General features: G+C 51.3%; 2 protein-coding genes across 4 annotated transcripts; one reads left to right on the top strand and one right to left on the bottom strand.

Moving 5' to 3' along the window:
* On the bottom strand, positions 1 to 5464 carry PCED1A (PC-esterase domain containing 1A). 3 transcript variants are annotated; one of them, XM_058685086.1, is made up of 8 exons: positions 5322 to 5464; positions 4230 to 4374; positions 3637 to 3716; positions 3287 to 3525; positions 3034 to 3184; positions 2669 to 2915; positions 733 to 1008; positions 1 to 389 (listed from the first exon to the last, which is right to left on the bottom strand). In XM_058685086.1, the coding sequence occupies exons 2-8, from the start codon at positions 4351 to 4353 to the stop codon at positions 142 to 144; spliced, it is 1365 nt and encodes a 454-aa protein (XP_058541069.1). In that variant the 5' UTR covers positions 4354 to 4374; positions 5322 to 5464; the 3' UTR covers positions 1 to 141. The 3 variants fall into 3 exon arrangements, with proteins under 3 accessions (XP_058541069.1, XP_058541068.1, XP_058541067.1); XM_058685085.1 differs by lacking the exon at positions 5322 to 5464 and adding an exon at positions 4668 to 5066 and having other exon boundaries at positions 4230 to 4481; XM_058685084.1 differs by lacking the exon at positions 5322 to 5464 and adding an exon at positions 4668 to 5065.
* On the top strand, positions 5150 to 25655 carry VPS16 (VPS16 core subunit of CORVET and HOPS complexes). The gene is made up of 24 exons (XM_058685083.1): positions 5150 to 5283; positions 18853 to 18941; positions 19168 to 19265; positions 19347 to 19475; positions 19555 to 19699; positions 19825 to 19940; positions 20034 to 20156; positions 20286 to 20341; positions 20691 to 20780; positions 20887 to 20981; positions 21083 to 21159; positions 21614 to 21745; positions 21861 to 21988; positions 22125 to 22160; positions 22350 to 22458; positions 22627 to 22761; positions 22857 to 22965; positions 23057 to 23154; positions 23238 to 23345; positions 23662 to 23739; positions 24129 to 24298; positions 24381 to 24477; positions 25143 to 25246; positions 25363 to 25655. Exons 1-24 carry the CDS (start codon positions 5231 to 5233, stop codon positions 25505 to 25507), a joined length of 2520 nt encoding a protein of 839 aa, XP_058541066.1. The 5' UTR covers positions 5150 to 5230; the 3' UTR covers positions 25508 to 25655.
* The last annotated feature ends 1889 nt before the right edge of the window (positions 25656 to 27544 follow it).

Genomic DNA, 27544 nt, shown 5'->3' with positions numbered 1-27544 from the left:
TCTGTTCTTCCACGCCTTTATTTAGTGACAGCAATGGACGAGAACAATGTCAGGCATAACAGACACCCTGACCCAGCACCGGGGGTGGCAAGCAGGCCCTGCAGGGCCATCGGCACATCCAGCCCCAGCCCAAGATCCAGTCTACCCAGGCCATGTCCCCGAATGGGCAGGAGGCTGTCTGTCCAGTTTGTTTGTGTGGATCAGTCTGTCTGAGTGTCTGAGCCGCTGCCTGCAGGGCCCCCCCATCCTCGGCACATGGTAGGGGCTGCTGGGAGCACAGCGTGGCATCCCCCGGTGGACCACTGGGCCCCGGTGCTGACCATGGGGGACAGGGACAGGGACTGGAGGTGGCAGGGGGCCAGGCACAAAGTTCACTCCAGGGCCACATCCTACAAAAGAACCAGTCATGATCAGAGTGGGCTTGCCAAGGTGAGGCCAGCTCTGCCTTCAGGCAGCTCTGATCCTCCAGGGTGAGCTTCTCGAGGCTTCTGTTTCCCCATCTGCAAAATGGCAATACCACTTCCCCTACCTCCAAACCAGCAAATTGTGACAATCAATGGATTAATTAATGAGTCTACAGACGCTGTTCTAGACCCAGCAGTGACTGAACCCAGTCCCGGGGGCACAAGGAGCTACCCATCTCCTCAACCCACCTGGGCACAAAAGGCTAGGCTGGGGAAGGTGCGTGGGGAACCTGGGAGAGGTGTGAAGGGAGGCCACGGAGGCACCTACCTAAGTGGGGTGACATCGAGAAGTCTTCTGTTGAATTATAACTGAAGAATTCATGGGCTGGGAAGGGCTGGCCTGGGAAAAAGGGGGTGTCCTGGGGCAGGGGTGGAAACAGGGGAGGCGGAGAGGGCTGAGGAATGGGGTAGGGGAAAGGTATGGGAGGGGGCAGAGGAGAAGGCTGGGGTGGGGGCAAGGCCAGCTGCTCCCCGAAGTCTGGGGGCTGCCCATGGCTCCCCTGGAACGGATGATCCGGCTCTGGCCAGTCCTCAATCCGTGGGTCTAGGAATGGGATGGTTGTTTGTTTTAGGCCTGAGAGCCAGTTCGCCCTGAAATCTGGCTGTCCACGCTTCTCTTCCCTCCTCTTGGAGAACAGGGCCACCAGGTGAAGGCACCCTCTGCTTCCTACCCAGTCTTCCTCACTCCCTCTCATTTCAGGCCAAGTCCAGAGTACAGTCCTTCTTCCTTACCTTTCTCAAAGTCACGGATCTGCCTTTGCTCTGACTTCCTGCTCCCCTCTAGAGCCCTCTTCCTTTGTATGCCCAGCTCCTGTATCTGTAACTTTTTCCTTTCCCAGCTTCTCCCCACAGACCAATAAATGAGCTTAAGAGGTCTTCCTTCTGGACAACGTGGGCTCTTCCTGTCATTCTCCTGTCCCAGCAGTCCCATGCCTCCCAGTCCAAAAGGGGTATTTTGACCATTTTCCATTCCCTCATCAACTGCTTCTGCCTCTTAACCCAACTCCACACCTTCAGCACTTTTCTGACTACAAGCAACCACTTCCTCTTTTCCTGACAGTCACGTGACACAGCCAATAGGCCCTGTCCTCCCTGAAAGTGCCTCTGCTCTCTTTTCCTTTTGTTTCCTCCAGCAGCCCCTCTTCCCTTCTACAGCATGGCCCCCGCTCTGCTCTCTCCTTTCACGGTCCACACTCATGCGCTCAGCCGGGCCCTGCTGACTCCAGATCTACTGCACATTTCCCCAGCACCTCAGAGGTCTGCTTGCACCAGACTCACCAATCACATCCTCCCACCCAACTCTTCCTTTTCACATTTCTGTTTCTGGAGCTCCAAACCGGGTTCGGAAGACCTGAGCCACCACAAACTAGCCTTACAACCTTTAGAGCATCCCTCCCTTTGCTGAGGATTAGTTCTTCTCATCTAAAAAACAAGGAAACTGAACCATTATGTAATCAAATTCCTAATTCACCTCCCAAGGGGCTCCAACTCCTGGCTACCAAGTCCTACAAGTTCACCTCTATGACATTCCTGGTCTCTCTCTGCCCTCACAACCTATAGTGCTGCTACAAACAGCCTTCTGATATGACTCGTGCCCCCAACTCAACAAACACAATTCTGTAGGTGCTATGTACACAATCATCCTAGACGCTGGAGCCAAAAGGGATGAGCTGGCAACACGGCAGGAACCTTGCTCTTTGAGGACATGGTCCAGGGGGAACGCAGACATGGAAACAATCAGCCACCATGCCCCCTTTGAAGAGCAGGCAGGAACTGAGAGGCTGGTGACACCAACTGAGGGGCTTCTTTGCTTCTGCCACACCACATGATTACCCTTCCTCCACTTCTGTCTTTCCACCCCCCCACCCCCATGCCTAGCTAGAAACACTCCCATTTCTTCCCTATTCACCTGTAGGATAGGGGTCTTTTGACCCGCTACCTTACGTGCTCAAAGGTTATATAAGCTCGTTCACCCACACAGAGATTTCTACATGCTAGACCGTACAGAACCAAAGCTCAGATCAGGATGTTGCTCCTGTGATCTCACTCTCCCCACAGGATGAGGAAGGAGCACTCAGGGGCCACAACAGTCCTTCAAGAGGTCCCTACTCCCCCCCGAGTACCTCTGTCCTGTTCTGTTTCTGAGCCCTGTGCTCTGTGAACCCCCTCTGCATCACTATCCTACCCCCTGTGGTAGGGCTCACCAGAAGGATAGTCACGCTGGGGCAGCTCCACACCCCAGGCGTCGGCCACGTGGGTCAGAAGCAAGTGTGAGAGATGGCGGTGGGCATGCTGGTCCCAGTGGACACCGTCTCGGTGACGGTGCTGTACCGCGTGCCGGAAATGAAAGTGGAGGTCCAGGACATCAAAGCAGTGGTCCCCGGCCAGCGTTGCACTGTAGAAGTTCCCTTCAACCACATCCCGCCGCAGAGACCCTGCCAGGGGCTGGAGCTGAGTAAGAAAGCGTAGCATCTGAGAGCCACACAATGAAGCAGGGTCGGGGAGGGAAGGCCCTCTATCTACCAGTCGGCTGCCTCCTCCCCCAACCTGAAGGGCCCCGGTCACTTGCCTCTGGCAGAAGGAAACCCCCAGTGACGCGCTCCCCCAAGGGCATTGCCATGTTCCACACCAGCAGGCAGGAGTCTGGCAACACCTGGTCCATGCGCACAAACACCCGCTCCAGGTTCTCTCGGTAGCTCTCCATTGAGCAGCGGCCATACCTGTTGGACGGCACACGCAGGGTGGGCGAGGGCAGAGGGTGGAGAGCCTCTGAGCCACACCTCCACCCCCAACCAGTATTTCCCTCTCCCCGCCGCCCCAACCTGGAGAGATCCCAGAGGCAGGAGTTGATGATCACCAGGTCCGGGGCAGGCCCGTATGTCAGCTCCTCCAGGACGCCCTCGAGGTACTCGGAGTAAACGCGGGTGAGGAAGTAGAAGCGCACAAGGTGGTGGCCAGAACCCGAGCAGAACTGGCGGACCTCCCGGTACTGTGTCCCGTTGTGCAGCTCGCCCAGCTGACCCCCAGCCACCAGTTGGTCCTGTTCAAAGCTCAGCTCCCCCTGCCCGCCCCCCCCCAACCCAGCTGGTCAGACCCAGGCCAGGGAGGAAGACCCTGCCAGGCCAGGGTCTGTGCCCACCCACCACTGGCATGACTATCGAGCTTCCCTCACCTTGGCTTTCAGCTGAGCAGCTGTGAGCAGGGAGTCCCTCTGGAGCAAGAGCACTAGGTCCTTGTACACAGACCGCTGGACTGCAGGGAGACAGAGATCCTGAGGCTAAGGCAGGCCTCACCCCACCCTAGCTCCTCCTAAGTCCAGGCCTCATCTTCCCAAGGTTAGGGCTGCCCACCACCACCTCTGCGGAGTGTTAACAGAGATAGGAGAAAAGGTAAGGTTAAAAAAATCCTGTATTACCTCCGCCTTCTGGCCACACACCACCCTCAACTTAGTACACAGCGACCCAAGATCACCTGGCAGAGATAAGTAGACCCAGGAGACGGACAACACAATCTACTGCTCCCATAAAAGGAGTCCCATGGGGGACTGTCAGGGAAAAGAAATACTGAACAAGGACGGGGTAAAAAATTTGACAGGCTACATCTGTCGGGACACCCGTGGATGGTGTGTAGGAAAATAAAAGAAAACCTACTGGCCTGGAACAGGCTAAGGGTAGAAAGAAATTTGGGATGGAGACAATGGGTCCAGTCATAGGAAACAGACTGAAGGTGCGAGGCTGGGTAGTGTGAACCTAGAAGGGCACTCACTTGAGTCCCCCAAGATGACCACGAACTTGTTGTGTAGCAGCTGCTGGACTTCTGAGGCCTGGAAGTGGACCATGGCGCTTCGCAGCGGGAGGCGTGGCTGCTCGTTGTCCAGACAGAAGACCATGCCGCCGCTGCCAATGACGGGCTGCGGGGAGAGGCCACTAAGCCGCGGCGCGCGTGGGGGCTCAGGACAGGTCGGGCCCAGCGCCCGCTAAACGAGAGCTGCGCCGGCCCCTCCAGGGCTGCTCAGGGCTACAGGGGAGAGGTGGCGGCGGCAGAGGGGGACTCATGGTGGCGCGTGCCTCGGTGACACTTGGTACCGGAGTCAGGGGGGTCTCTGGCCTGGGCACCGAGGCGCTTCCCGCGCGGCGCCGCCCTGAGCCCCGCCACGTGCCCGCCGCCGCCCCGCGCATGCGCGCGCCCGTTCGTGCCAATTACCGAGTCCCGGGGCTCTGCACCGTTCACCCGCGACCGGGGCAGGCCCGCACACCGCGCGCCTCGCCCACTGAGGGCTCCGGGCCTAGCCTCATGTTCCCGCGCCCCGAGAGGCCGGTCGGTTCTGCACAGCCCGCGCCCGGCAGAACCCGTGCGTCCCGGTTAGCCGTCGGTGCGCAGCCCAGAGCCCAGCGCTCTCCATGCGTGCGTCGCGGCGGCCCCGACGGCGCCTGGAGCTTCGGCGCCCCGGGCGGAGACGTTCACAGCTTTCACTTCCGGTCACCCATGTCCCGCCCTGCGCGACCCCCAGCGCCCGAGGGGACAAGGAGGCGGCGTGGGTAGCCGCGGCGGAGAGCAGGAGCCAGGGCCGGGCCCACCCGGGCGGGCACGAGGCCCGGGTGTGGGCGGGGGCGCGGCGGCGGCCGAGCGCAAGTTGCCCACAGTGGTGATGGCCGTGGCGGCAGCCTCACCACGTGACCCGGACGGGCGGAAGCGGAAGTGCCGGCCCGGAGCCCGCGCCCGGCGGGTGTCTCCTTTGCGCTGCCCAGCAGCCGCTTGCACCAGCCATGGACTGCTACACGGCGAACTGGAACCCGCTCGGGGACTCTGCCTTTTACCGGTGAGCCGCCCCGCCCTCCCGCGCGCGGTCCGGCTTACCCCGCTGGCCCGCCGACTAGAGTCTTCGGGCGGAGCCGGCGGCGCGCGCCCCCGTCACTGTGGGCGCTGGGGTCCGCCCCTCGCCGGCTCTCCCCCGGCGTCCACCACTTAACGCACAGCCGCCTAATGGCCAAGGGGCCGGGCCTTCCCCAGATCCAGGAGGAAAACTGAGGCAAGCACGGCGGTCACAGAGGTAGAGCAGCGTCTAACGCTGAAGCCCCGATCTGTCAGCCTCCGGAAGGATGCTCAGATCACGTTGAGGGAGGCGGCCTGCGGGTGATAGCGAGTGTTTAGTCTCCTGCGGCGAAGTGCTGCCAAAGTCAGACTACAGGGGCGCTCCGCGGGAGGCGGGATCGCACGGCTGGCGGGCGGGGTAACAGCAAACCCAGGCTGGGAGAAGGGGGCAAGTCGTTTGTGAATTCAGGAGCAGCGCGAGTGAGGACCCTCAGTTAGGGGTAACCCTCTCCTGGAAGTCGTAGAGTCCTAAACTATTGATATGAAGTGTAAACCGGTCGCATCGTTACCCTGATAAGGATTTTTCAATGGCGTCCCTTCTCTGTAGGTTAAAACACAAACTTCTTCTATTGGAACATCTGTAAGTCAGCCTCTGTTTGTCTCCAGCTCCATTTGCTCCTCTCCTACCCAAGTCTTGTATTCGAGTTGCACAGAATTGCAGGACCCCAAAACACCGCCATGTTTCATGGCTTCCCGATGTTTGCACCAGCTTTCAGTTCCTTCTGTGGGTACTGCCATTGCCCTCTTTATCTCACCGGAGAATTCTTGCTCATCTTTCAGGACTTGGTTCAAGGTTTCTTCCTGAAACCGTCGCTCTTCCAGTCCTAAGTCAGCTGACTTTCTTGGGCTTCATAGGGCCCAGTGTTACTTCTGTTATGAATGGTACAGTAGAGCAATATTTACATAGGTTTCTTACGGTATAAACTAAGTTCCTTGAGGACCAAGACTATGTTTATCTCTTTATGTCCAATGCATTTTTAGAACAATGCCTGCTGTGTAGTAATCCCATAAAGTTTTAAGAATACTTTTGATTGCACCTAAAGGTCAGAAGATACTGCACTGGGGTCGTATTTCAGTACAAAATACCCTGTTGTGTTAGTGAAACTCTATACCATTTTTATTCACATGTTAAAAGTTTTCAGCGTAATTTTTGATAACACAAAATGTTAGCTCTTAACACTTTCAAGATGGACAAATGCTTTGTGGCTATTTTTAGAGCTCGGTTGCTTTTGTTGTTTATTTATAATTACTATTTCTTGTAAATATGCATATACAATGTGAAAAAATGCAGAAACTTAATGAAGAAGCAGTAAAGTCAGTAGGAAATAACAATGATTTCAACTGGTTTTTTTCTTGTGGAGAAGGGATGTCATTTGACAGAAGTAGCCATACGACTTAGTGTTTACACATACAGCATACCCTTTTAAAAGTATGAAAACACACGTTGTGTGTTTTGAAAATACATATTGCCTACACAGGTTTGTTAAATCCGAGAATGCTGAAGACAAAAGACATCATTACCACAGAGCTCCTGTTTATCACAAAAAGTCTTAGCCTTGTTGATGCATCAGGAAAGTTTTAAATGAATGTCATTGTTGAGTATGTGCCATAGACATGACCTGTCTGGCTAGCCTCCCCTTACTTGTGCTGTACTGCCAGAAAGGGTAAAGGTCTAAGCCTTTGACTTTTGCTAATGAATGTTGAGCCATTCTCTGTTCTAGACACTGTGTTAAGTATCTGATATGTATTAACTTGTTTGTTTCATGACCCCATGGGGTAGTTATCATTAGCCCCATCTTACTGATGGGGAAACTGAGACGCAGAGAGATTAGGTGCACAGGTTACCCAGCCAGTAAGCGGTGGAGGCAGGCTTTGAATCCAGTCTTTTAGAACCTTTAAATGTGTTAAAGCATAGGGGTTTTTTTGTGTGTTTTTTTTTTTTTATGTTTATTTATTTTTGAGAGAAAGAGAGCGGGAGCATGAGCGAGAATGGGGGAGGGGCAGAGAGAGAGGGAGACACAGAATCGGAAGCAGGCTCCAGGTTCTGAGCTGTCAGCACAGAGCCTCACTCTGGGCTCGAACTCACAAACCCCGAGACCATGAGCTGAGCGAAAGTCAGATGCTTAACCGACTAAGCCACCCAGGTACTCCTTTTGTTTTGTTTTGTTTTGTTTTGTCTTGTTTTAACAGGAAAATATAACAGCATATTCTAGCTTCACCAGAGTGGAAATTGTTTTTTTAAGTTTACTTAAGTAACCTCTACACCCAATGTGGGGCTCCAACTCATGACCCCAAGTTCAAGAGTCGCATACTCTTGCAATTGAGCCAGCCAGGCTCCCCCAGAGTGGAAATGTTTTAAATGCAACTATTTGGTTTTATTCATATTTGTGCATAGCCTTATGCCAGGATATGTTCCAGTAAGTGAATTAATGATAAACAAGTGGCAGACATTGCCTTTCAAATCCTTTCTACAGGATAGGATTCTTTTGCATTGGAAGTAATGTTTTGGAAAGTTCACTGAATTTGGGAATGCAAGGAGAGGGAATGGTTACTAGTTCCTATGGAGTTCCAGAATTTTAGCCATTTTTATCCTGAAAACCAAACTTGGATTGATCCCGTTGATTAATTTTGCTCAACCCTTTGCCAGGCTTAGTGTGTAAATAAAAGACACTAAAGTGTCTTAGTGTGACCAATAAAAAGACAGACCCTGTCTACTCTCATAGAGCTTATAGCCAGCAGGAGAGACAGTTGATAACCATTAATGACTTAGTATTTGTTTAATCATAATCACCATAAAGAAGAGATACAGGGTCCTAAGAGAGTATATAGAATAGGCTGGAGGTTAGAGGTAAAGAAGACTTTCTGAAGGAAATATAATTTCCCCATCCAGGGGATGAGTAAACATAAGTGCAGGGACTGTGATGAAAAAGAGCATACATATACAAAGGCCCTGAGGCAGGAAAGACTAGGACACCCTCGATCATCTAAACAGAGAGCCAGTGTGGCTGGATTGCCACAGGGGTGTGTGTGTGTGTGTGTGTGTGTGTGTGTGTGTGTGTGTGTAACTTCTAGAGGCATTAGGGAGGACAAGTTAGAAGGGGCAAGCAAATATGGAGGCAAAGACTGGTGAGGGGGCTGGAGGAATAGACGAGGGAGAAGTTGATGGTGGCAGTATGGTAGAAAAGGAGAAAAAGGGATGCATCAGATATTTAGGGGACAAAATCAAAGGAGATTGTGATAGGTTGCACTCAGTAGGAAGGAGGTAGAGCAAGGAATTGAGGATGATTGGGGTTTTGGCTTAAGATAATGAGAAAGGAAGAGTGAGTTTTGTGCGGAAAGGGTTAGCTTGATTTGGGGCACATTATCTCAGGTACTTTAGAAACATCCCTTATGGTAAGAGAAAGGAGGCAAGATACATTATGTTCTCCTAAAACTCTTCTTAGAAAAGGGCTTGACTATTTTAGTAGGATTGCGGGGGGTGGGGGGGTGGGTGTAACATGTAAACGTGAACTTTGAAGATTTTGTCTTTAAGTAATTTCTACACCCAATGTGGGGCTTGAACTTACGCCCCCAAGATCAAGGGTCGCATGCTGTACCAACTGAGCCAGGTGCCCCTAAACACAAACGATTTTAAAAATTGTGGTTAAATATACATAATATAAAATGTCGTGCCTTAACCATTCTAAGGTACATTCCAGTAGTAGTAAGTACATTCATGTTGTGCAATGAATCTCCAGAACTTTTTCATCGTGCACAATTGAAACTCTATAACCATTAAACAATAACTCCCCATTTTCCCCCTCCCCCAGCCCTGGTAGCCACCATTCTGGTTTCTTTTTTTTTTTTTTTTAATGTTTATTTATTCTTGAGACAGAGACAGAGTATGAACAGGGGTGGGGCAGAGAGAGAGGGAGACACAGAATCCGAAACAGGCTCCAGGCTCTGCACTGTCAGCACAGAGCCCGACGCGGGGCTCGAACCCACGAACTGTGAGATCACGACCTGAGCTGAAGTCGACGCCCAGCCGACTGAGCCACCCAGGCGCCCCGCCACCATTCTGGTTTCTGTTTCTGTTTCTGTTACTTCCACCCCGTGGCTGTTGTGAATAACGCTGCTAGGAACATGTGTGTGCAAATATCCCTTCGAGACTGTTCTCAGTTCTTTTGGATACTGAATGGAACTGCTGGGTTACATGTAATCCTGTTTATTTTTTTGGGAGGAATTCTCATACTTTTTTCCATGGCAGCTACACCATTTTACATTTCCAACAATGTACAAGAGTTCTTTAGTAGTATTTATTTTTGAGGCAGATTGGAATCGAAGGATTTCAGGGGTGATGGTGGGCTCTCCTTCAGGCCTGAGGATTTTGGAATAAGTAGATTGTTCCCCAAGGCTAGACTTGATGTGCCCCTTCCTCCCCAGTGGTTCAGTAGCCCCGCGTGGACCCTTGAGGCAAAGGCTGGAGATCATCTGTTTTCACACAAGGCTCTTCCCACACTGTGGCGGACCATGCTTGGAACTGGGAACTTCCCAGGAGTTCAGCTGCACAGCCACAGGGATTTCTTCAGTGTTTCCTGGAGAGGGCTGGAACTGAGGCTGCAAGAGCTGCTAGGTTCAGTGATTTCCTGGTATTAGAATCCACGGTCTGTTTACTGCTGCTGAGATTTCCCACTTCTGGAACCCGGGAATAGAGGAGAAATATAGGACTGGCCTTCCTCATTAAGGCTGTGGCTGTCCTTATAAAAGTCCGTACCCCTCGGCTCTTCTGAGAAGCCACTCTCCCTGCTGCCTTTCACCTTGCCTATCCATACCCCATGCCACCACCCTGTAGGCACAGCTTGAGTCATCTGACTGTCCCTGAGAAGGCTTCTTCACCTCAAAGCCTTGGGAGGTGGTCCATGTTTTGTTGTTCTTCGCTCCCTGACTCTTAATTCGTGTACCCCGTGGAGGGGCTCTGCCCTCTTCCCAGCTAGGTCTGTGCTGCCGCCAGCCTCCTGAACCACATCCCCCACTGACTGATTGGACAGCTTCCTGGACATCCCAGCTCTTGCGACCTTCCAGGGTGACTTAAGTGGCCACCAGGCTTCATAGTTCCATGAGTTCTTCTCAAGTGACTTTATCTACGTTAGCCACCCTCCACCTGGCGCCTGTGTTCTTCCAGAACTGCTTTCCCTCTGAAACATTCAATTCAGGCAACTCCCTCTGTGACCATGAGCTCCTGTCTTCACTATACTCCGATACCTCCTAATACACCTGTCCTTCAACCTCATCGGGCTCCCCATCCCAGGAACCCTCTGTTCTCTTCATATCATGTGCAGAGCCCCCTTCTATACACATGCCCCTCCCTGTCCAGCTTGGAGTGCAGCCATAGTCAGTCGTTTCAGTTTCTTGCCTTTTCCCCAACAACTTTGTTCCTTTGTCCTTTGGCTGCATCCGCCTGGCACAGGGGCACCTCCCAGTGCACCAGCCACTCACCATCTCTACCCGCGCCCAGGCTACTGAGTGCTGCCAGGCAGGCCACAGACAGGCAGGGTGGGACTACTGCAAATTGTGCCCACCAGCCTCAAGTGGGCCCTCGCAGTCCTTTTATGTGGGGTCAGCCTATACTCATCACAAGGGCTCTACTTTTCCTTTAAAAAAATTTTTTTTTAATGTTTATTTCTTTTTGAGAGAGAGAGAGCATGAGCAGGGGAGGAGCAGAGAGAGAGAGAGAGAGAGAGAGACAGAATTCAAAGCAGGCTCTGAGCCGTCAGCACAGAGCCCAACGCGGGGCTCGAACCCACGGACCACGAGATCATGACCGGAACCGAAGTCGGACACTCAACCAACTTAGCCACCCAGGCGCTCCGCTGCTTTTCCTTTTAAAAGATTACACAACAATTCAAATAATTTCGAAATACTGCAAATCATAGTCTTCTTGGCCCCTCTGCCCAACAGCTGACTTCACCTTGTGCTTCCCAGAGAACTCAAAGTCACATAGAAGGGCTAAGACTTCCCCCTACCAAACCTGCCAGCTGTCTTTCCTGACCCAGTGAGATGTGCCTGTCTCCCTGCCTTCCCAGAAACCATGCACCATCCACCCATGCCCTCCCTCAGCCACAGGGCTTCTCCAGCTGTTGTCCAGGACCCCCTGCATCCAGGTCACCTGAGATGCCGGCTACAATGAGCTTCTGTGGCCAAACCTACTCCATTATCTCTGGGGCGGGTACTAGAAATGTGATCTGTATCTCCCCATCCTGACAAAAAATAAACTCCCCCATTCCACAGGTCCCTCCTTCTCACCCCTTCTTTCTTCTCGCCGCTCTAGCCAAAGGTCTAAAGATTGCCATCTGTATTTGGTTCTGTTTTTTCTCTTCCCACTGACCATTCACTCTGGTCAGACCACCCTATTCTTAGTGACATTCTGTCACTTCAGCGGACAGATCTCAGGCCTCATCTGAACTTTACTCCCTGGAACACTGGTTAGAGATGAATCTTCACTTCTCTCTTGGAAATACAACTTAACCTTTTACTGTGAACATTTTCAAGTGTACAACAAAGTAGAATAGTAGAATGAACACCCAGCGCTATCAGTTAGGCTTAAAAATTGTTATGTTACAATATTTGCTTCAGCAATTTGGAAGTTAAATATTTTATGGGCACCTGAGTAGCTTAGCGGTTAAGCGTCCAACTCTTGGTTTCGGCTCAGGTCATGGTCTCATGGTTGGTAGGTTCAAGCCCCCCATTCAGCTCCATGCTGGCAGGGTGGAGCTTGCTTGAGATTCTGTCTCCCTCCCTCTCTCCGCCTCTCCCATGCTTGTTCTCTCTCTCTCTCTCTCTCAAGATAAATAAACTTTTTAAGTTCAAATATACATAAACGTAGTAAAAGTAATTTAGTGGATCTTCATGTACTCATCACCTAGCTTCAATAAGTATCAGCAGTTTGCTATTTTCTTTTCATCTGCCCCCCCCCCCTTTTTAATATTTATTTATTTGAGAGAGACAGACAGCGTGAGCAAGGAAGGGGTAGAGATAGACAGAGACACAGAATCTGAAATAGGCTCCAGGCTCTGAGCTGTGAGCACAGAACCTGACACGGGGCTCAAACTCATGAACTGTGAGATCATGACCTGAGCTGAAGTCAGACACTTAATTGACTAAACCCCCCAGGCATGCGTAGGCACATCTTTTCAATCAAATACTTTTTCTGCTATATTTTAAAATAAATTACAGACATAACTTCAATGTGCATTACTTTTTAAAAAATGACAATTTTTTTTCCTGCGAAAATGCAGTCTTTTCTATGAAACTGCAATACTATTTCACACCTAACAAAGTTAACATTTAAAATCATCTAACAACCAGTCCCTATTCAGACTTACCCAATTGTCTTCAAAGTGTCTTTTTATGTTTTTTTTATTTAAAAAAATGTTTTTATGTTTTTATTTTATTTTTGAGAGAGACAGAGACAGAATGTGAGTAGGGGAGGAGCAGAGAGAGAGGGAGACACAGAATCCAAAGCAGGCTCCAGGCTCCGAGCTGTCAGCACAGAGCCCAACATGGGGCTCAAACTCACAAACTGCGAGATCATGACCTGAGCCGAAGTTGGATGCTCAACTGAGCCACCCACGTGCCCCCAAAGTGTCTTTTTATAACCAGTTCAAATCAAGGCCTAAACTAGAATTACTCGTTTGCTTACCTGTCTTAATTAAGTCTTTCATAAACTTAACTATTGTTATCCCCACTCCCACCCTTACCTTTTGTTTTTCATGACATTTACTTGTTTAATAGACCATTGGTTTTATCTGGATTTGTCCCATTACTTCTTTGTGGTGCCTTTGAACTTGAACTGTGTAATCTATCATAGTCTGAATTTCCTGAAACTGTGTTGTAGATTTAGAGGCTTGAATAGATTTAGGTTGAACATTTTGGACAGAAACATTTCTTTTTTTTTTTTTTTTTTTTTTTTTAATTTTTTTTTTTTTTTTTTTTTAATTTATTTTTGGGACAGAGAGAGACAGAGCATGAACAGGGGAGGGGCAGAGAGAGAGGGAGACACAGAATCGGAAACAGGCTCCAGGCTCCGAGCCATCAGCCCAGAGCCTGATGCGGGGCTTGAACTCACGGACCGCGAGATCGTGACCTGGCTGAAGTCGGACGCTTAACCGACTACGCCACCCAGGCGCCCCTGGACAGAAACATTTCATGGGTGATGCTGTGGTGTTTATGCTGCATGAAATCTGGAGGCATCATTACATCAGATTGTCCACTCTGAGGGAAGTCGATTGACCAGTGGGTTCAGCTGCTGATGGCCACCCCCTCCCTTGCAAAGTCATACATAATCAGCTTGCAGGCTGGTCCCCCCAGGAATGGTGCCATATTGGGATCAGATATTAGTCTCTGCTGTTGGCAGAGAGATTAGCCACTCAACAGTAGTGTTAGGCCAGGTCAGCCTTGGGTAGGGAGGCTCCCAAGACATCTACCCCAAGTGAGGTTATCATAGGGTTTTCAAGCAGCCAAAAGCTAGTCTCCTTGGACATAGGAAGGCAACCTACTTCCATTGTTTGCAGGTTTCAGGATCCAATTCTTTTCCTCATAAGAGCCATTAATTCTCACACGAGAAATGGTATGTTGGTGATTTAACAACCCACACAATTAAATTTTGTGTTTGATTTTTAGCAGTAAGAGGCGGTGTGGCCACAAGAAAGAAGAGATTCTGTTAGGGCTGTCATGGAAGCTTTCTGCTTCTCAGACCATGACTTGAGCTGAAAGTTAATGAGCGCAAACTTGTCGTTTTCTCTTTGTAAATGTCCAAGTGCACTCAAAATAATCTGTCCCAATCCCCAGCCCTTACAATCACCGTTACTGCCATACATTCAGGCCCAGAAGTCACCCCAAGGTGCATGTTTGACTTGGCATTTCACCACAGTAAACCGCAGGCTTGATTAATTGTGGTGCCACTTCATGCAGTAGGTGACTAGCATTTGTTTCCCTTTGCCGGGAAAAAACACTCAGCACTGCCCTCAAGCCCAAGCGCACAACCAAACCAATCCCCAAATCGCATCTTTAGGAGTCTGTCTTCTGCCACCACTCCCTGCACCAGGTTTATAGCAGTTTGGGTCCAGTTGGGAGACTTAAACTGAGAGAGTTTAATAAACATGAAGAATTATTAAACTGATAAAAGAGTAAGTATAAGGTAAAAGAAAGTTTTGTGTGAATCACCCAGGGCTGAGGGAGAGTACCCAAAGAATGACAAACTTGGAAGGGAATCCCCTCCCCAGGCTGGAATTCAGATCTTGCTGGAGAAAATAAAAATTGCAGCTCACTGGAGAGTGAAGTTCACGGTTTTGCCCGGACCAGAGCTGGTCCCCGGTTGCTGGGCAAGCAAGAAGCAGCCCTCTGGAGTTCAGAAGGTAGGGGGACACAGGCGAGCTGCGGCTGGTGGCCAAGGGGGTGGGCATGGAATGGAATGGTGGTAATGGTGCAGAGAGGCAGCCGGGAGCACGTGGTGTCTGTAAGCTGAGCCACAAGCAGTGGTTGGGTGCACAGGTGTGCGGAGGGGGTCAGTGGAAACCCAAGGGCACAGGCAGGGTAGCCAGTGGACAGGCAGGCATCTTGGCAGCAGAGGAAGTAGAGCCTGGTATGGGCAGGAGTCTAGGAGTGTGGTGTCTGGACCAGGGAGCCACGGAAGGTGATTCCGGGTGAACTCCAACTGGAAGCAGTCAGGAGAGCCCGGTCCGCATCCCTCCAAGCGCCCTCTACTGAGAAAGGTTAAGATCACACTGTGGAGGAGAAATGCATAAAGACACGCTGTCTGTTCTCACAGAACAGTGTCGGAGGGTGATTTTGGAGCTAAGAGGCAATAAATTGATAACTGGCGTGGTAGGTCTGTGTGAACATCTATTTTCCCATCAGATTTTCATGGAATGATTTTAGTAACAAAATGTCAAAAAATGCACATAGGTTATCAAAAATTCAAATAATGCAAAAGTCTAAAAGTTGGCAGTCCCCCAACATCCCTCCTTCATTCACCACCCTCCCCACAGGTACCCACTATCTCTGGCTGAATTCAGCTCCATGTCTCTGAGCATTTTTCCATGTGTTTACACACCTACATATAATTATATGTAAATATGCTTGTCAAAAGTATGTGCTCAGTTTTTGTATAAAATAAATGGGTTAACATGGTTCCTACTGAGCTGCACCTTTTGTTGGTATTTAACAGGACATCTAGAAATCATTCATGTCAGTACACAGACTCAGCTTATTAATGGCCACATAATATTCCTCAGAATGGGCATCCCATAGTTTATTTAACCGGCACTGTACTGAAGGGGGTTTTTCTAGGATTTGGGGGAGAACTAAAAGGTCACTTGACTCTTACATATTTTTAATATACAGAATTTTTTTTAAGTTTATTTTTTTTTTTTTGAGAGAGAGAGAGAGAGTGTGTGAGGTGAAGAGGGGCAGAGAGAGAGGGAGACACAGAATCCAAAACAGGCTCCAGGCTCTGAGCTGTCAGCACAGAGCCCGATGCGAGGCTCGAATCCACGGACCATGAGATCATGACCTGAGTTGAAGTCAGACGCTTAACCGACCGAGCCACCTAATATACAGAATTTTAATTTTTATGTAATAAAATCTATCATTTTTTCCCTTGATAATTTCTAGGTTTTCTGTCTTGCTCTGAAAGACTTTGCCATAGTTCACGTTATAAAAATATCAGCTCATATTTTCTCAAGGTTTTTGTGTTTAGTTTTTAAATATTTTCACATAAAATAGTATGATTATAGCTCTTGACCATTTTTATTTTCTTTTGGTTTTATGTTCATTTTTCAAGATGACTCAGCCTTTTGTATTTTTAAGAAAAGTACCTCTTTTCCACATGTCACAGACATTTTCGAAAATCCCTTATCGTTGTTTGTCTTCATAGTTTGTCTTCAGTGGATTTTTTTAAATCTATGAAAGTTTTTTAATGTTAATCATTTTAATAAATAACCATTCAAGTGATTTAAAAACTCAAAGTCCCTTTCCCATCCCTGTCCCTATTCAACTGGATTCCACCCCGTCACCTACCAGTAACCAGTTACTAGATTCTTAGAAATCTTTCCAGAATCTTTTTTTTCAAATGGAAGCAAATACAAAGCACATGTATTGTTTTGCCCCTTTTTATATAGAAGTTTACAGAAGTCCATTTTTATTTAGACTCATTTGTTGTTCTTTTTTTGTGACTTCTGGGTTATGTATCATGCTTAGAAATTGTTTCTATTTTGAGAATGTGAAAATAACCAAGATTTGTTCTGATACGGCTTTATTTTTTTTAACATTCAAAGTTTGAATTCCATCTGGAAAATATTTTATTGTAGAGATTAAGTAATGAAATAGCGTTCATGGAAATTCTTTCCATATGGCCCATTGTCTCATTTCAAGTATCAATTTGCAACAATTTGAAATGACATCTCTAGTAATGCTAGTAATGCTCAATTCCCAGTTCTTTTTCTGGACTCTTTTCTCTTCCATCAATCTATTTGCTTATTCCTGTGCCAAAACAACAGTTTTAATCAACTTTAGTTTTATATACTGTATTTGATATTTGGTATATGTCTGTTGTTTTATTTTCAAAATATTTTTAGGTATTTTCCAACATTTTCTGTTTAAGATTTTTTTTTTCTGCAAATGAGTTTTGGAATCAGTTTGCTCTTCTAGTACCCCCCCCCCCCCAATTGGGAGAATTTTTATTGGAATTCTTGTGTACTTATAGATCATTTTGGGATGTTTCGTCATGTCTTCTGTGTCCTTTGATTTTTTTTCTTTCAAATTTTTATTTAAATTACAGTTCATTAACATACAGTGTAATGTTAGTTTCAGATGTAGAATTTAGTGATTGATCACTTACACACAACACCTGGTGCTCATCACAGAAGGGGCCTCTGTAATGCCCACCACCTATTTAACCCATCCCCCTGCCCACCTCCCCTCCAGTAACCCTAAGTTTGTCCTCTGTAGTTAGGAGTATTATTTCCTGGTTTGCCTCTCTTTTTTTCCCCCCTATGATTTTATTTTGTAAAAATGTTTGTTAGGTTTATTCTTGCCTATTGTCATTTTATTGCTGTCATGATTAGGATCTTTTAGAGTTATATTTCTAATTGATTCTTGCTATGGTATAGAAAAGTTATTGGTATAGAAAATATGTAGGTTTTTGTTGATTGCCGTACTGAGCTCTTTTGTTCATTCTCCCATAGACTACTTTGGATTTTCTTTCTTTTTTTTTTTTTTTGAGAGAGAGAGGGCACAAGTGATTGAGGGGCAGAGAGAGAGAGAATCCCATGAGGGGCAGAGAGAGACAGAGGGGCTGGAAGAGAAAGAGAAGCATGACTCACCCGAAGCCGGGCTCGTTTTTTACCCGAAGTGGGGCTTGTGTTCACCTGAAGCGGAGCTCGAGTCATCTGATGCGGGACTCGAACTCATGAACTGGGAGATCATGACCTGAGCCGAAGTCAGATGCTTAACCAACTGAGCCACCCAAGCGTCCTGCTTTGGATTTTCTAAGTAGACAATCACATTATTTGTGAATAGAGCAAACTCACTCCTTCTCCAAAATAAAAACTTCTCTCTTTTTTTTCTTAAATTATTTTGGCTAGAACCCCGAAAAGAATGTCAAATAGAAGGTAATGGTAGGCATCTTTCTGATTCTTATCAGGACGACTCCTGAAATGATACTGGAGGAAACACTCCCCTTAAATACTGCTTTCTCTTCGTTTTCTGGGATAGTGCCTGTTCCTTCTCTGTCCCCTTGTCTCCACCTTGAGCCATCAAATGACGGCATGTGTCAGGTGTCCCACGCTGTCTTCACACAGTGTGCACTCTCTTGGAGATCCACATGTCTCAGATTGCAGCCATCTCATGCGGGCTTGTGATTTTTGTTACCTTGCATAAGCTAAGCGTTCAGAGATTGACATCTACCCAGGACTCTGTCCCCAGCTCTAGACTCACCAAAGAGCTCTTCTTGGATTTCTCTCAGCCACTGCTAACTCATTGCCTCTAAAACGGAGTTCATTATCAGCCAGTGTTGAGCTGGACCCCTGGCTATAAAGCCCACAACCTGATTTGGTGTTAAGAACCAGACATAGAGGAAAGTCTGCCTGCCCTGAGAGACCCTCTCAGAGGGTCTTATTTCCTGCTGATGCAGGCCCAAAGCCAGCCCACCCGACCCTGGCCCTACCTTAGTTTGTACCTACCTAGTCCTGCCTGGATATTGGCTGCACAGCCAGCCTCCTGTGCCAGGAGCTCCTGCCATCCTTGGACGGGAGAATCACATCCTGCACTGCCAGCACCGTCTGCTCCCTCACCTGCCGTCCCTATGCAACTAGTGGTCAGGGGCCCTAGATGTTTCTGGTCATCACCCTCTCCCACCTGTGGGGGGCCTCGACTGCCTTGTGAAGGGCGAATGGAGGTTTTAGGGGTTCTTCTGGGGCTCACTCCCATCTGGAGGCAGGGTCATGAGGAGGCTAATCTCTGCTTGCCTCTGCACGGGCAGGAAATATGAGCTGTACAGCATGGACTGGGACCTGAAGGAGGAACTCAGGGATTGCCTGGTAGCTGCTGCGCCCTACGGGGGCCCCATTGGTATGTCACCCGTCTGCCACTGCCTGCTCCGGGACAACAGGGTGGACTCAAGGTCCATGATTCTCGGGGGCCTTGCTGTCGGGTGGTTCTTGCTGATGTGTGCCACTCCGATTCCCCCCCACCTCTCACCCGCTACTGAGATGCTTTAAATTGTGGTTCTCCTGAAGCCTGCTTCATATGGGGTGGGCCTGGGGACCTGGACAGAAAATCTCTTCGTAAACGACAGCACTGTTGAGGAACCCGTGGCGGAAGGAGAAGGCTGCCAGCGTACGGCCAGTGCTTGAGATCTATTCTGCTTCCGGCCTGCCTCTGGCCAGTCTGCTGGTGAGCATGCCTGACCCACCTTGGGGCTCGGCTGGGTCCGTGCCCCAAGGACAGCCTCAGGAACCTCCCTCTCCTCTGCAGTGGAAGAGTGGGCCCGTGGTGTCCCTAGGCTGGTCAGCTGAAGAGGAGCTGCTCTGCGTGCAGGAGGATGGTGGAGTGCTGGTGTACGGGCTTCACGGTGACTTCCGGAGACACTTCAGCATGGGCAATGTAGGGGCCACAGGGGGCTGGGGAAAGGGATGCAGTCCGTGACTCTGTGGCCCCCTCAACCCTCGGCCCCTCTCCCCAGGAGGTGCTCCAGAACCGGGTTCTGGACGCCCGGATCTTCCATACTGAGTTTGGTTCAGGGGTGGCCATCCTCACCGGGGCCCACCGCTTTACTCTCAGTGCCAATGTCAGTGACCTCAAACTCCGCCGGATGCCAGAGGTGCCAGGTGAGCCCTGACATCCCCGAGACAGCCATTCAGTGCCCACAGATGTGCCTCCAGACTGTGGGGCCAACAGAGGCGGAGGCTGTGGGCTCTGGTCATCCTGAAGCCGTCCTCTTCCCCGGCCACAGGTCTGCAGGGTGCACCTTCGTGCTGGACCGCCCTCTGCCAGGACCGAGTTGCACACATTCTTCTGGCTGTGGGGTCTGATCTTTACCTCCTGGACCAGTCCGCCTGCTCCGCAGTGGTGAGGGCCCTGGGAGTGAAATGGAAGGGGTGAGGGAGGCAGGGGGGAAGCTCAGAGAAATCAACATCTGGTGTCCCCCCTGGCCTGCCCCAGACACCCTCTGGCCTGGCGCCAGGAGTGAGCAGCTTCCTGCAGATGGCCGTCTCCTTCACCTACCGACACCTGGCACTCTTCACGGACACAGGCTACATCTGGATGGGGACAGCATCACTCAAGGTGTGATCCTGGGATGGCACGGGGCACTGTGCCTTGTCCAGGAGCGATCTGTTAGGGGCAGGGGTGGGGCTTTTTAACCAGACTGGTAACTACTGAGACAAGGCCATGGTGTTCCCTGTGCCCTTTCAGGAGAAGCTGTGTGAGTTCAACTGTAACATCCGGGCCCCCCCGAAGCAGATGGTCTGGTGAGGATGGGGGTGTTATGCTGGGGGTGGGCACAGCCTCGTTTCCTGGAACACCTGGATTCATCCTGTCCACTGGCCATGCCAGGTGGAGCTTGCATCTTGTCTTCTCTGCCACTGCATACTTGAGGGAAACCCCTGCCCCCGCTGTGGGCCCCAGATGCCCCTAGGAGCTGACAGCACAGGGGGAGAGGGAAGCAGATGTCAATCAGAACGGGATAAGGGGTAGCACGTATGTGCAGGGCTCTACCAAGGCAAAGTGGTGTAAGCAGTGATGTGGGAGAATGGGAGATGTGGCTGTGCTGGCTGGCGGTGTCCTGTGTGTCCCAGATGTGTGTGATGCTGCCCACAGGTGCAGCCGCCCTCGCAGCAAAGAGAGGGCCGTTGTGGTGGCCTGGGAGAGGCGGCTAATGGTGGTGGGTGATGCGCCCGAGAGCATCCAGTATCCTTGGAGGACTGCCTGGGGGCGGGGGTGGGAGGGAAAGAGAGGGAGGTTCACCTACCTCGCCCCATTTCTGGATGCTGTTGGGAACCTTGACCAAGCTCAGGTTTGTGCTGGACGAAGACTCCTATTTGGTTCCTGAGCTGGATGGGGTCCGCATCTTCTCTCGTAGCACCCACGAGTTCCTACATGAGGTTCCAGGTGAGGCCCTCACAAGGGCACCATGTGACCCAAGGCAGGATCAGGTCATCGAGTGCTGAGGATTCCCTGCCCCACTAACCCGCACCATCTCCCTCCCCTAGTGGCCAGCGAGGAGATCTTCAAAATTGCCTCGATGGCCCCTGGAGCACTGTTGTTGGAGGCCCAGAAAGAGTATGAGGTAAAGCCCTGGGCTTCTCCCTGGGCCCCAGGATGTTCTCCTTTCCCTTCTTAATTGGCTCAGCCCTGTGCCCCTGGCTGGGCATGGTGGACTCAGCCAGGTGCTACTTGTCAAGAGAAGAGTCCGGGCTGGACACTGGGCTGGAGAGAGTCAGCTCAGGTGCACTGAAGTGTCCTCCGTGTGGTGATGGGGAGGCGCAGGGAGCCCTTACTCACCTCAGCCCAGGCACAAGTCAGTGTTACTATCCGGGCCCCTCGCTGGCAGTTGTGGGCTGATACGGGGGGGAAGGTATGGGCACCTCAGGTGGACTGCGGGCTGAAGGGGTTTGGGCTTTGGCCTCTGCAGCCCCTCCAAACCAGCCCATGTGAAGCACAGTCTGGAGGGACGGGGGACCAGACACGGGGTGTTCTCTGTCATGGCACTCCATCCCTGGTACCCTTCCCCCACCCCCCAGAAAGAGAGCCAGAAGGCAGACGAGTACCTACGGGAGATCCAGGAGCTGGGGCAGCTGACCCAGGCCGTGCAGCAGTGCATCGAGGCCGCGGGACATGAGCACCGGCCAGATATGCAGAAGAGCCTGCTCAGGGTTGGCCTGGACAGCGGGGCTGCTGAGGGGCTGGTGCTGGGCAGGGGGTGTGCTGGCAGGAGGGGTGTGTGTGTGTGTGGGGGGGTAAGACCTCTTGACCTCTGGCTCTTCTCAGGCGGCCTCCTTTGGGAAGTGTTTCCTCGACAGATTTCCACCTGACAGCTTCGTGCGCATGTGTCAGGACCTGCGTGTGCTCAATGCCATTCGGGACTATCACATCGGGATCCCCCTCACTTATAGCCAGTATCCTCAGGCGAGCTACAAGGATGTTTACAGCCAGTGGTGGTAGGCGAAGGGGGAGGGACTGAAGATGCTTCCTGAAAGTCCTTGGCAAATAGGGCTTATCCCCCAGCTGGATCCTTAACCAAGTAATTTACAGATATAAGCAACTCACCATCCAGGTGCTGCTGGACAGGTACAGCAAACCCCAGGATTCTGGGAGGAGGGCTGTATGTGGGCAGGCGTCACAGCCCCTGCTGGATTCTTGTGGTCACTGTTCCTCACCTGTTTCTCTGGGATCTGGGAGGCCTGAGTTACAGGCTGGGGTCAGGCTGCCCTCTCTATCCCACCTCACTCTTGTACCCTTTACCCCCTCGCCTGCCAGGCTTGTATTGCGAAGGCTTTACCCCCTGGCGATACAGATTTGTGAGTACCTGCGCCTTCCTGAAGTGCAGGGCGTCAGCAGGATCCTGGCCCACTGGGCCTGCTACAAGGTGAGGATATAGGGTGGGGTTCAAGAGCAATTAGGGGATTCCAGGCCCTGGTGAGGTATAGGAAATATGAAGTGTAGAGCTGAAGGGGTAGATCGTGATAGAGGGCAAGTGGGGGTGTAGGGTGAAGGGTGAGATCTAGGTGTGTGTGACCACTCCCTCTATCTGCAGGTGCAACAGAAGGACGTGTCCGACGAGGATGTTGCTCGGGCCATTAACCAGAAGCTGGGGGACACGCCTGGCGTCTCTTACTCTGACATTGCTGCTCGGGCCTATGGCTGTGGCCGCACAGAGCTGGCCATCAAGGTGTGGGCGCCCAGCCCTGTCCAGATGCTCTGACATTGGTATTAGAGGCCACCAGGCCAGCTCCTTCTCTCTGTGCCTTTCTCCCCACCGCACAGCTGCTGGAGTATGAGCCACGCTCTGGGGAGCAGGTACCCCTTCTCCTAAAGATGAAGAGGAGCAAACTGGCGCTGAGCAAGGCCATTGAGAGTGGGGACACTGATCTGGGTGAGCAGGGTTGGGAGGAGGGCCAGGCTGGGGCCCCTGGGCTAAGCAAGGGGCCAGGCTGGAGTCCCTACATCACCTTATTGTCTTTTAGTGTTCACGGTGTTGCTGCACCTGAAGAATGAGCTAAATCGAGGAGATTTTTTCATGACCCTTCGGAACCAGCCCATGGCCCTGAGTTTGTACCGACAGGTGTGCCCTGGGCAGGGGTGGGGCTGGAGCCTCCTGAGCCCCTGAGTTGGCCTTGCTGACTGCCTGCCTGTCCATGGCCCCAGTTCTGTAAACATCAGGAGCTAGAGACGCTGAAGGACCTCTACAATCAGGATGACAACCACCAGGAGCTGGGCAGCTTCCACATCCGAGCCAGCTATGCTGCAGAGGAGGTCTGAGGTCCACGGCCGGGTGGGGCCCGTGGGCTGGGCTGTCGGTCAGGTTCCTTCTCCAGGGATCTAGGCCTCCTGGTACATGCCCCATCTGGTCCTTCTGCTGCGGGAGATTCTGGGAAGACGTGAGGCCAGGATGGTGGTTGGTCCCAGAGGAGCTAGCCTCCCCCCTGGGGACACCAGAGTGGTGCACCCAGAGGGTAAGGCTGGCCCTGGCAACCCTGGGCACAGGGACCGGGGAGAGAAGTGTACCCCGAATGAGGATGGCTGATTTCCTTTGTGCTGTGAGCTCAGGCTTCCCTTCTTGTGGCTGTAGCGTATCGAGGGGCGGGTTGCAGCTTTGCAGACAGCAGCTGACGCCTTCTACAAAGCCAAGAACGAGTTCGCAGCCAAGGTTTGGCTTTCCTTCTTTCTTTCTTTCTTTCTTTCTTTCTTTCTTTCTTTCTTTCTTTCTTTCTTTCTTTCTTTCTTTTTTTATGTTTATTTGTTTGTTTTTCAGAGAGAGGGGGAGAGGGAGAGGGGGAGCCTGTGCCAGCAGGGGAGGGGCAGAGAGAGAAATAGAGAATCCCCAGCAGGCTCCGCACTGCCAGCGCAGAGGCTGATGCAGGGCTCAGCCTCTGAACTGTGAGATCATGAGCTGAACCAAAATCATGAGTCGGATGCTTAACCAACTGAGCCACCCAGGCTCCCCCTCATTCCTCTTTTCTAAGAACCCCCTCTCCTCCTCTCCCGGTCTTTCCTCCTTGTCCCTGTCATCCCCATCCTGCCTCATCTCCATCCCAGGCCACAGAGGATCAAATGAGGCTCCTACGGCTGCAGCGACGCCTAGAAGATGAGTTGGGGGGCCGGTTCCTGGACTTGTCTCTACACGACACGGTCACTACCCTCATCCTTGGAGGCCACAACAAGCGCGCAGAGCAGCTGGCACGTGACTTCCGCATTCCTGACAAGAGGTGGGTTAGGGCAGCCGGCTGCAGATGGGTCCTGGGACCACCTGCCCATCCTGCGATACCTTCAAGCCCAGCTTCCCCGCAGGCTCTGGTGGCTGAAGCTGACTGCCCTGGCCGATCTGGAAGACTGGGAGGAGCTAGAGAAGTTTTCAAAGAGCAAGAAATCACCCATTGGCTACCTGGTGAGACACGGGCCATCCCTGTGCCCCACCTTCAGGCAGGGTAGTCCTGGGGAGAGAACCAGGCCCAGAGATAGGCAGGCAGATGGCCCATTCATGCATCTGTTCAGCTGTCCCACATAGTTAGCAGGTGCTTCCCGTGTCTGCACACTTGTGGGCCAGATCTGTGGGAGAGCAGGCTGAGTTAGGCCGCAGATGTTGGTGAGAGAAGGAATGAACTGCTTTCTCCAAGGAGGCCCACAGCCCACACCATGTGCCTAAAGGGGAAGGTCTTGTTTGAGTAGGGGGTGGAGGGGCACTGGGAGGGCATGTGCGGGAGGCAGTTGGAGGACACCGAGGAGGTTTGTTTTCTGTGGCAGGTGGATCAGTAGGTGGGATAAGGGCAGCCATGAGAGAAAACACAGGCCCCGAGAAGTCAAGAGACTTCTATTGTGAGAGGGTGGCAGCAGAGGGTGGAGCCTCAAGGCACTAACAGATCTGTGGTTTAGGTGGTTTCTGCCCTGAGAATGTTGAGATCACAACTGTTGGACATGTCAGGGAGGGGGTGGGATGGGGTTATATATACTGAAGGATATATGAAATGCACAGGGGCAGTGTGCCCTTTGGACTTTTGCTCATAAGAGAGAGGATCTGACATACCTTCTCTTTCCACCCCTTCCTCTCTTAAGCCCTTTGTTGAGATCTGCATGAAGCAACACAACAAATATGAGGCCAAGAAGTATGCCTCCCGTGTGGGTCCGGAGCAGAAGGTCAAGGCCTTGCTTCTCGTTGGGTGTGTCATCTGAGAGCCCTGTGGGTGCTGGGTGGCTGAGCCAGTGGGCTGATGAGGGGCATGGTTTGTGCCCTTGGGCAGACCGACACCATCTCCTCTCCTGCTCACAACCACAGGGATGTGGCTCAGGCCGCAGATGTGGCCATCGAGCACAGGAACGAAGCAGAGCTGAGCCTTGTATTATCCCACTGCACTGGAGCCACAGATGGGGCCACGGCCGACAAAATTCAGCGGGCTAGGGCACAAGCCCAGAAGAAGTGAGGGGCTCACCCCATACATCTCCTTGAGCTCTAGCCTTGGCTGAAGCGTCACTGCGCATCCAGCTTCTCCCCCGGAGCTAAGCGGAGGAGCTGGGGTGGGGTCGGAGCCAGGGGTCTGGATGTAAATAAAGTTGGGACATTTTAGAGTGCTTGTCGTATGCAGTCCAGCCTAAGCAGAAGCATGCTGGAGGCAGAACCATCCAGGTGCCTCAGCAGAACTCTATGTGTTTGATTATTTTGGGGCTGAAGGGGAAGCTGCTCAGCAACATTTACAAGAGACTTGCCCCTCTCCACTATTACAGAAGGAAGCCCCCCTCAAGCTCACAGCCCTTAGGAAGCTTACAGGGGGCTGTGCAAAACTCAAGCAGCAGCTCATCAAGAGCCGCACCGAAAAGCATTATACACATACACATACACATAAGAACCATGCCAAACACTTCACCATTGCTATTTCCTTTATTCCACAAGACCGCCCTATGAGATAGGTAACATCACCCCCTTTTACAGAAGAGGAAATTGCGGACCGAGGAGGTTTGGTAACAGTGAGTATGTGGCAAAACTGGGATCTGAAACCAGGTTGTGCTTTTGGGGGTCTCAGGGCTTCTCCTTGGCTATTGTGGTGACAGAGGAAGGACGACTAAAATCAGTCCCTCTGAGCAGAGGAGTCTGAGGCAAGGCCCCCGTTTGCACTACAGGAAGGGTTGGAGGACTGATAAGCGTGTGGCTGGCGTGTTCAAGGGTTAGAGGAGAAGCTTCCACAAACCTGCCCACCTCCCCGTGGTGAGCAACTCCTGAGTAGTCTCTGGGCTGAAGACAAAAGAAGGACGGAAGATCTCAATTCTGCCAAGGAAGAACCACAAACGAGTCCCCTGACTCTCCCCTACCCAAAATAGAAGCTTCATCCCCATCAGTAGGAGCCCTTCTTGGCCCTCCAGACCCCATCTCTGGCCTCCAGTTTGCACTCCAGTTACCTTGGCTTCATGCCCTTGTGCCCCCACCCAACACTGAGGGCATTTCCTTTTCCTCTTGTTGCGCCCTTAGTCTAGGAGAAGGACAAAGAAGGAGACCAAAGCCCAGAGGGAGGGCAGGTCTCACTGGAGCTTCTGGCTTTCCCTCCTTAACACCCCTACAGCTGACTTGAATTGAGTGCTTGAAAAGAGTGACTCAGAGCCTGGTAAGGTGTTTCTTTTTCTTCTTTTCCCTCCATATGATTTGTAAAAAATGTAAGTTTGAATATCTTCCAAGGGGATATAAATCACACTGCAAAGCAGCCATTTGTTATGCTCACCACTTGGGGCAAGAATTTGGACAGGACAGAACAGTCATTTGTTTCTGCTTCATGATATCTGGGACATGAGTTGGAAGACTCAAAGGCTGGGGTGACCTGACATTGGGGGGCTGAAATCATCTGAAGGCTTGCTAACTCACAAGTCTGGGGGTTGAAGCTGGTTGTTGACGGGAACCTTGGCTGGGGTCGTGGGCCAGAACACCTGTGACCCAGGAGAGTTCACAACATGGCAGCCGGGTTCCAAGGACGGCCTCCCAAGGGAGCCAGACAGAGCTGTGCAGCCTTCCCAAACCAGCTTTGGAAGTCACATAGGGCCCATGAGTACCTGCCACATTCTGTCAGTTGGGGGGACATTCCTACCCCGTTTCAAGGGCATATAGACTCTTCTTGCTAGGGGAGAGGCAAGGCTCTGGAAGAGTGTGCAGAGCCGACAATGTGGCCAGTTTTGGGAACCCCAGTTAGGCACAGCCTATCAGCCTTCTTATCAGAATCAGCAGACAGGTCCAGGGAGAGGAAAAGAGATCCCAATATTAGGCTCATCATTTGGAATTCTTCCTCCCCAGCCTTGGCCTCACAATTGCTCACTGCCCTGGCAGTTCTTCGATGCCTTTTTAAAATGTTTCCTCCAGTTCCTCTAACTGTTCTCAGTGAAAAAGGGTTGGTATTTTGCAACCCAGTGTGCCCTCTCTGGAAAGGGGGCCCTGGGCACTGCATTGAGTATGTACACAGTAAAAAGCCTGCACCCCCAAA

Source organism: Neofelis nebulosa, chromosome 9, assembly GCF_028018385.1.
Source record: "Neofelis nebulosa isolate mNeoNeb1 chromosome 9, mNeoNeb1.pri, whole genome shotgun sequence".
Lineage (NCBI taxonomy): Eukaryota > Metazoa > Chordata > Mammalia > Carnivora > Felidae > Neofelis > Neofelis nebulosa.
The sequence above is the reverse complement of the archived record's forward strand: the minus strand, read 5'-3'. Positions and strand labels throughout refer to the sequence as shown.